The sequence below is a fragment of the Trachemys scripta genome, chromosome 9 (genome assembly GCF_013100865.1).
Source record: "Trachemys scripta elegans isolate TJP31775 chromosome 9, CAS_Tse_1.0, whole genome shotgun sequence".
Classification (NCBI taxonomy): Eukaryota; Metazoa; Chordata; order Testudines; family Emydidae; genus Trachemys; species Trachemys scripta.
Genome location: NC_048306.1, coordinates 104,796,035 through 104,803,861, shown reverse-complemented (window position 1 = coordinate 104,803,861; position 7,827 = coordinate 104,796,035). Strand labels below are relative to the sequence as shown.

General features: G+C 63.9%; 1 protein-coding gene across 1 annotated transcript in view; it reads left to right on the top strand.

Annotated features, from left to right (window-relative positions):
* SLC30A3 (solute carrier family 30 member 3) overlaps positions 1-7,827 on the top strand; it is a gene marked incomplete at its 5' end in the record, with an annotated part of 17,792 nt that extends 9,965 nt beyond the window's left edge. The window contains 2 exon segments of the mRNA XM_034781666.1: positions 6,313-6,447; positions 7,010-7,827. Coding sequence (XP_034637557.1) covers positions 6,313-6,447; positions 7,010-7,155 — 281 coding nt within the window.

Genomic DNA, 7,827 nt, shown 5'->3' with positions numbered 1-7,827 from the left:
CGCAGCGCTGCACGCTATTCCCCTCGGACAGGTGGAGTATTACAGCGCCGCACGCTCGCCCGCAGCGCTGCACGCTATTCCCCTCGGAGAGGTGGAGTATTACAGCGCCGCACGCTCGCCCGCAGCGCTGCACGCTATTCCCCTCGGAGAGGTGGAGTATTACAGCGCCGCACGCTCGCTCGCAGCGCTGCACGCTATTCCCCTCGGACAGGTGGAGTATTACAGCGCTGCGAGAGAGCTCTCACAGCGCTGGCACCACGACTACTCTCGCAGCGCTGTGAAGTCCCGAGTGTAGCCAAGGCCTAAGTACAGTTCTACTGCCCTTTACTCATACAATAAGAATAACAATATTTCATTCCCCCACCCACCCCACATTCCAGTGATTTGTAACCCAACCCCAGCCAAAATCTATCCCTTGGGCAGCACAGCTCTGCTTGCTGGACACCTGGGTAGATTAGGTGTGAATGTAAATACAATCTGGCCCTGAAGCCCTTTCCCCCCAGCCCCAGCTCCTCACTAGCTGTCAGGGAGCGCTCATTTAGACTTCGCTGACAAATCATCACTTGGCCAACGTCACCGGAATGAATGCACCGGCATCATCATAAAAACAACAGCTGCATCAGGAAGCTCGTCTAGGTTCATCCTTTTCAAATCTATGATACTTTTTCAGATACACGTAGTTTATCATACACCGAATATGCTTTTAAAGTGTGTATTAATGTTTCAAGTTCAATTCATATTTCCGAACAATCACTAAATTGGCAACACTGCATGTAACTAGTTCACAAAACTGGGGGAGGTGTTGGGGAAATTCAGGGGGGGTGTAGGGAAATCCCTGCAGAGCACCACACCCAGGAGGTGTGTGGGTTACGCTGCCTCCCTTGGGCACAGCATCCGGCTGAGGTTACACCTGAGCACGTGGGACTCACGGCTCCCCTGTGGATCTGGGTGCGAGTGGGACGAAGTGAGAATTTTCTGTAATATCTTTATGAACCCTGTGTGTGCCTCAGTTTCCCCTGTGTGTGGCACTGTTCCCCCACAGGTGGGAGCTCTGGGGCAGGCGAAGACACAGGGGTGGATGGTGCCTGGCGGCCTGGGCCCTTAGGGCCCATCTCCATGCAGCTCTTGAGAAGACAAGGGCAGATCCAATGGCCGGGACGTGGACACCTGGCGACCAGCGACCCAGAGAGACGTGGTCGTCCCGCCTCTCCACAGGGGGCTGAGCCGCATCCCCCAGCTCGGGAACAAAGGGCTGGGAGGTGCGAAGGGGGATAAGAGCTGGGGGCTGGCAGGAGTCGGGATCAGGGCTCTCACCTGGAGTCTGACCAAGGAGTGAGACAGAGACAGACGGAGTTTGAACCACGGGGGTCACTGCAGCTGAACTGGGCGCCGACTGCCCGGGCCGGGCTGGGCTGTAACCGTCAGTTCTCTGGGCCGCCCGAGGGGCTGCCTGGGCCGTGTGCCAGGTGACCAATAAACCCGCCTGGTTTCACAGCGCTGGCTGGGTGTCCCTGCAGACGCTGGGCGAGGGGGGGGGTGCTGCTCCCCCAGATTGTACACGTCTCCCCCAGGGTCTGTCCCAGACTCGCTGCCCGGCGCTCCCGGGGCGGGGGGGGCAGGGGGGCTGCAGGCCCAGGGGCCCAGTCTCAGGAGGTGGTGAGGCCGCGTGGCTCACCCTGGGGGAAGAGTGAGACCCCGGGGGGTCTGGCCCACTGCTGGCTCCTCCCAGGGACTGTTCTAGAGCCCCGACCCTGTGGATCTGGGGGGGGCCGTTCCTCTGCCCCCTCAGGCCCAGGGGGTGATTACTGACAGGAAGGTGCCCTGAGCCTACCAGCTTTTCCTTAGCGTCACAAGTTGGGGGAAGGACTCTCCCTCCCCCTGCCAGACAGCTACCTACATGTTCCTGGCACCTCCACACCCAGCCATCTGGCTCGGGGTTCAGCCCCCGGGCTGGTGCAGGAACCGGGCTGGAGTTTTGTCCTACGGTGACCCAGGCATTCCCCACAAGGACGTCAGAGCTGGTGACCTGGAGAACCCCGACTACCAGCCCCCCACCCCTGGCTGTGTCTGCCCAGGGCTCTGAGCCATAGGCCGGGCGAATGGCTCCACACCTGGGCCTGTAGCCCCAGTCACAGCCCTTCAACATTCGATGGGGTGGCACCACACAGGGTGTGACAAGGGGCCTCTGTCCCAGACTCTCCCCGCCCCAGGAGTGTCTCCCTCTTGGCCACCTCCCTCTGCTCCCTGGGGGTCCGACGAGACACGCACCTGGGGCCTGGAGTGGGAGCTTCTGCCCACGTACACCCCGTTTTCCTACAGACCTCACCGCTGAGGACTCTGAGACCCCTTGGAGGAGTCAACCCGCATCCTGCTCCCCCCATTTGGGTTTACCCCAATCCCCCTTCTGGGGTGTCTCCACAGTCCCTCTCCCAGCACCCAGGCTTAGGCCAATCCCCTTTGGGTCTCTCCACCCCCAGACCGACTGTCCCCAAAGTGATCTGCCCACCGGCCTGCTCGGCACAGCCCCTTCGGCTTCCTGTCCACGACCCACGGTCTAGGCTTGTAGGGACACATCTCCTGGAGTTGTTCCAACCCAGCCAGGTTACACAAATCCTCCAGCGCAGTGACCCCTTCCCCCACCCCACTTGTGGGGAGATCCTCCCAGTGGGGGTGTGGCTTCCATGTAGGTCACCCCCAGGGTCTTCTGCACACCCCAAAACCTGTTCCCATAAGCCTCAGGTGCCCATTCAGACTTGAGCACTGGAGCGTGGTTGAACGGTTCCTAGTCCCCAGTATCGGCTCCGCCCATCTGGCTGGGCGCCCCTATGGCTCTGGGACCGAGCAAGGGGGTGAGACGCGGAGCCAGCCTGCGGGGTCAGCCTGGTTCGATCGCAGGCCTTCTCAAAGGCAGTGAGGTAGGACCCGATAGCCCTCCTCCAACTGGGCAACAATTTGGGATCTAGGCTCCCCTAGAACCGGCATCCTGGGGCCTTTCCCCATTTTACCCTCGGTGGGTCCTCTCGCCCTCGGTTTCTCCAGCCCCCGTTCACACTTTCGCTGCTTCTGCTTCTTCCTCGTGTTTTCGCTGCATCTCATGGGCTGCCAGCCTCTGTTCCTCCAGCCAAAGCTCCTTCGCTCAGCTCCAGCTCCCACCAACTCCATCAATGGGGAACCAGGTCGTGAGGACGTCCTGCTGGACGGGGAGCCTCTGGGAACCCCACTTGGGCCTGGAACCTGCTTCTTGGACCAACTGTCCTTCTCCAGCCGTGCAACCAGCTGCCCCTTGTTGAGCTTCCCCACATGTAACGTCTCTCCCTGCACGAGCTTGCCATGTCCCTCTCAGGGAGACGGTTTTCTTGCTGTTTCCTTTAACAACCCTTGTTTTCCTGCCACACGTCACTTCCTGCAAAGTACTTCTTGTGCATTCAGCATCCCACCGCTGCCACCACCTGTCAGGGATCGCCAGGGCCAGGCTACGCCCCCGCCTGGGAACAGTCTCTGGGAGGAGTCCTTCAGTGACCCAGACCCCCTGGGGTCTCACTCTTCCCCTCGTGTGAGCCATGTGGCCTCATCTCCTCCTGAGACTGGGCCCCTGGGGCTGCAGCCCCCCTGCCCCACCCCGGGAGCTCTGGGCACAGAGGCCAGCTGAGCCAGACCCTCGGGGATCAGTGCCCCTCGCCCAGCGTTTGCAGTGACACTGTCACAGCGCGGGCAGACAGGCGGTTTATTAGTCACCTGGAACACGGCAGACAACGCCCTTAGTGTAGCCAGAGAGCTGAAGGTAAAAGCGAGTCCAGTCTGGGCAGCCCAGCGCGGCTGTCACGGACCCCATGTTCGGGCTGTGTCTCCAACTGCCTTCCTCAGTCAGCTCCCGGGTGAGAGCCACCAGCTTCCCGCAGAGCCCCCTGGGGCCCCCTCCCACCTCTCTGCCCAGTCCCTTGCTGAGCCTTGAGCCAGGACTCGCCGGGGCTGGCGCTGGGTGTCCGGGCCCCTCGATCAGCCAGCTCCGGGCTGATTGTTCATTCCACCCAGCAGGGAGGTGACACCCACCTCGGGCTCGTAGCCTGCCCTGCGAGCCAACCCCACCCATTCCCCAACCTGGGGAGCAATGCAACGTGCCGGGGAAACTGAGGCACACCTAGGCATCGTAAAAAGAGCACATAAAATTCCCCCTTGTCACGGGTGGGTTTCTAGTCGCCTGCCCCAGCCTGGGGCAGCTTTGGGGCAGCTCTGAGACGCAAAGGGACGGACACAAGCCAGGCTACTGCGGCATGGGCGTATCCGAGTCATTGTCTGGCACACCCAGCTGAGCCCCGTGTCGCGCAAAGGCAGCGCTTGTCCCAGCCTCTGGTCACCTCTCAGGCACCCCTAGCAATTGCCCCTTGCCCCCTCCAGAGCCGTCCCCCAGCATCACCCCAACAGCCCAACCCATCCCAGCATCGCCCTGACAACCCGCCGCCTCCAGCATCACCCGACATCCTGCCAGCAATCACCCCAAAATCCTGCCTCCCAGCAATCACCCCAACATCCCCCCAGCAATCACCCAACATCCTGCCCTCCAGCAATCACCCAACATCCCTCCAGCAATCACCCTGATATCCTGCCCCCCCAGCAATCACCCCAACATCCCCCAGCAAGCACCCGACATCCTGCCCCCCCGCAATCACCCCAACATCCCTCCAGCAATCACCCTGATATCCTGCCCCCCCAATCACCCCGACATCCCACCAGCAATCACCCAACATCCCTCCAGCAAGCACCCGACATCCTGCCCCCCAGCAATCACCCCAACATCCCCCCAGCAAGCACCTGACATCCTGCCCCGCAGCAATCACCCTGATATCCTGCCCCCCCAATCACCCTGATATCCCACCAGCAATCACCCAACATCCCTCCAGCAATCACCCTGATATCCTGCCCCCCAGCAATCACCTCAACATCCCACCAGCAATCACGCCAACATCCTGCCCCCCAGCAATCACCCCAACATCCCCCAGCAATCACCCCGATATCCTGTCCTCCAGCAATCACCCCAACAGCCCTCCAGCAATCACCCCAAGATCCTGCCCCCCAGCAATCACCCCACATCCCTCCAGCAATCACCCCGACATCCTGCCCCCAGCAATCACCCCAACAACCTGCCCCCCCAATCACCCCAACATCCCACCAACAGTCACCCAACATCCCACCAGCAATCACCCCGACATCCTGCCCCCCAGCAATCACCCCAACATCCTGCCCCCCAATCACCCCGACATCCCACCAGCAATCACCCAACATCCCTCCAGCAATCACCCCGACATCCTGCCCCCCCAGCAATCACCCCACATCCCCCCAGCAAGCACCCGACATCCTGCCCCCCCAGCAATCACGCTGATATCCTGCCCCCCAGCAATCACCCAACATCCTGCCCCCCAGCAATCACCCCAACATCCCCCCAGCAAGCACCCCGACATCCTGCCCCCCAGCAATCACCCCGACATCCTGCCCCCCCAGCAGTAACCCAGTAACCCTAACCCTGACCATCCTACCCCAGAATCTCTGCCCCATCCAACTGCCCCCTGCACCCTGTCCTCCGACTGCCCCCCGGGATCCCCTGCCCCTTATCCAACCCCCCGGCCCCATGGCTGCGGGGGAGGGGGAACAGCAGGGGCGGGGGTGGGGCATGCCTCCCGGGCCAGGAGCTCAGGGCCTGGGCAGGAGGGTCCTGTGGGCCGGATGTGGCCCACCTCTGGATTAGCCCAACGCAGGTTCCTGGGCTCAGGGCAGGGTCGCAGACGAGGGACTCTGGTGGGTGGGACCCAAGGGCCCGTCTGACCTGAGTGCCGAGGACCCCGCCACCGCCTGGCTGGGCAATGGGAGGACGTGGGCGGCCTGGCCCTGGAATGCTCCTGCCAGTGCTGGGGGGGGGACGGGGACAACTCATCCTAGCTCTGCTGAGGGGGGCTGGGGGCAGCCCCTAGGTCCTGGCCGCCCAGCGAGTCCCTGAGCCCAGCACACGCCTCCCCAAGCCCACAGCGCCCCGCCAGCCCATTCCAGCCGCGCAGCGATTCCCCCGCTCTGGGTGCATCTCCTGCCCCCACCCCACGGGCTCCATGGGGCCGCCCCAGGACCGCCTGGCCCCTCCACAGCCTGCTCCAGCGCCACTCTGGCTTCCCCTCAACCCCCGGGGCTGCGAGTAGCATCTGCAGAGAGCCCTGGGGAGCCCCGGTGCCAGGGCTGGAGCCCTGCCAGGCTGGGGGAGCTGCCTGCCAGAGCCCCCCGGAGCTGGGCTGCCCCGGTGCCAGGCTCACCCGCCCTGTTTGGCCCCAGGGGCACCGCGGGGTGTCGAGTTCAGCGCGGTGAAGGACGTACTGCTGGCCGTGAAGGACGTGAAGGACGCCCACAACCTGCACCTCTGGGCCCTGACCCTCAGCCACCACGTGGTGTCTGTGCACGTGGCAGTCGGTGAGTCCTCCGCTGCCCCCCCACCCAACCCCTCCCTCCAGCGCAGCTGGGCTCCAGCTGTGGGGCATCCCTCCCCCTACCAGAATGGGGTCCCTGCCCCCCATCCCACCAGGGACGGGGTCCTTGCATGTTCCACCCTGGCATGTGCTCCCTGTGGGCCCAGCCCCATACATGGTCCCTGCAGGCCCTGCCCCCGCTATATGATTCCTGCAGGCCCCGCCCCCTGGTACCTGGTCTCTGCAGGCCCCGCCCCCTGATAGGTGGTCTCTGCAAGCCCTGCCCCCGCTATATGATTCCTGCAGGCCCCGCCCCCTAGTACCTGGTCCCTGCAAGCCCTGCCCCCGATAGGTGGTCCCTGCAGGCCCTGCCCCCGCGATGTGATTCCTGCAGGCCCCGCACCCGGCACATGGTCCCTGCAGGTCCCACTCACTGATAGATGGTCCCTTTAAGCCCCGCCCCCTGATAGGTGGTCCCTGCAGGCCCCGCCCCCAGCCCATGGCTCCTGTGGGCCCCGCCCCCAGGAGATGCTCACAGGGGGCTGGGCTGCCCCCTTTGCCTGCAGGTGCCGGCGCGGACATGGAGGATGTGCTGCGGGAAGCCACCGCCCAGCTGCAGAGCACCTTTGGCTTCGTCTCGTGCACGGTGCAGGTGGAGCGGCACCTGGAGGACATGGCCGCCTGCCGCCAGTGCCAGGACCCCCGGGACTGAGCGCCGGGCCCGCAGCCGCGCCGCAGCGCCTGGCCCCAGAGATGGAGACGCCCCAGCCCCCGGCCCCTGCTCTGCCCGGCAGGCCCCCACGTGCAGCCAGCTGGCTGTGGGGCTGCCCCACCAGGCCCCAGCCTTGGCTCTCTTTCTACTGCCAATGGAGCGCAAAAGCCCCACCTATACTGACCCAGGGCTGCCCCCCACGGGACAGCTGGAGCTGGGGCAGAGGGGCCCTGCTGGGACTGTTCTCCCCATTGGCCTCTGCTGAGCTCTTGGGAAATGGGGGAGCCAGCGCCCCGGGGCCCATTCGGGCAGCCTGCCCCTGTGCAGTGGGGTGCACTGCAGAGCGCCCCCTGCAGGGTGAGAGTCCCACACTCCCTGCACCCCAGGTCCGGGACGGCTCTGCCCTGGTGCTGCTCCCGCAGCTGCTGTGCTGTGGCCCTGCGCCTGCCCACGGTCACTGCCACATGCCCCTTGTTCTCCGTCCTGCTCCTTACATGACAACGGCCCCACTGGGTCAGACCAAGGGTCCCACTAGCCAGGTCTCCTGCCAGAGCCAGGTGCCCCAGAGGGACTCATCAAACCCAGGTGCCGACTTTCCCTCTTTCCTGTGGGTGCTCAACCCCTTGGCCCTGGCCCCACCCCTTCCATGAGGCCCTTCCCCAAAGCCCCACC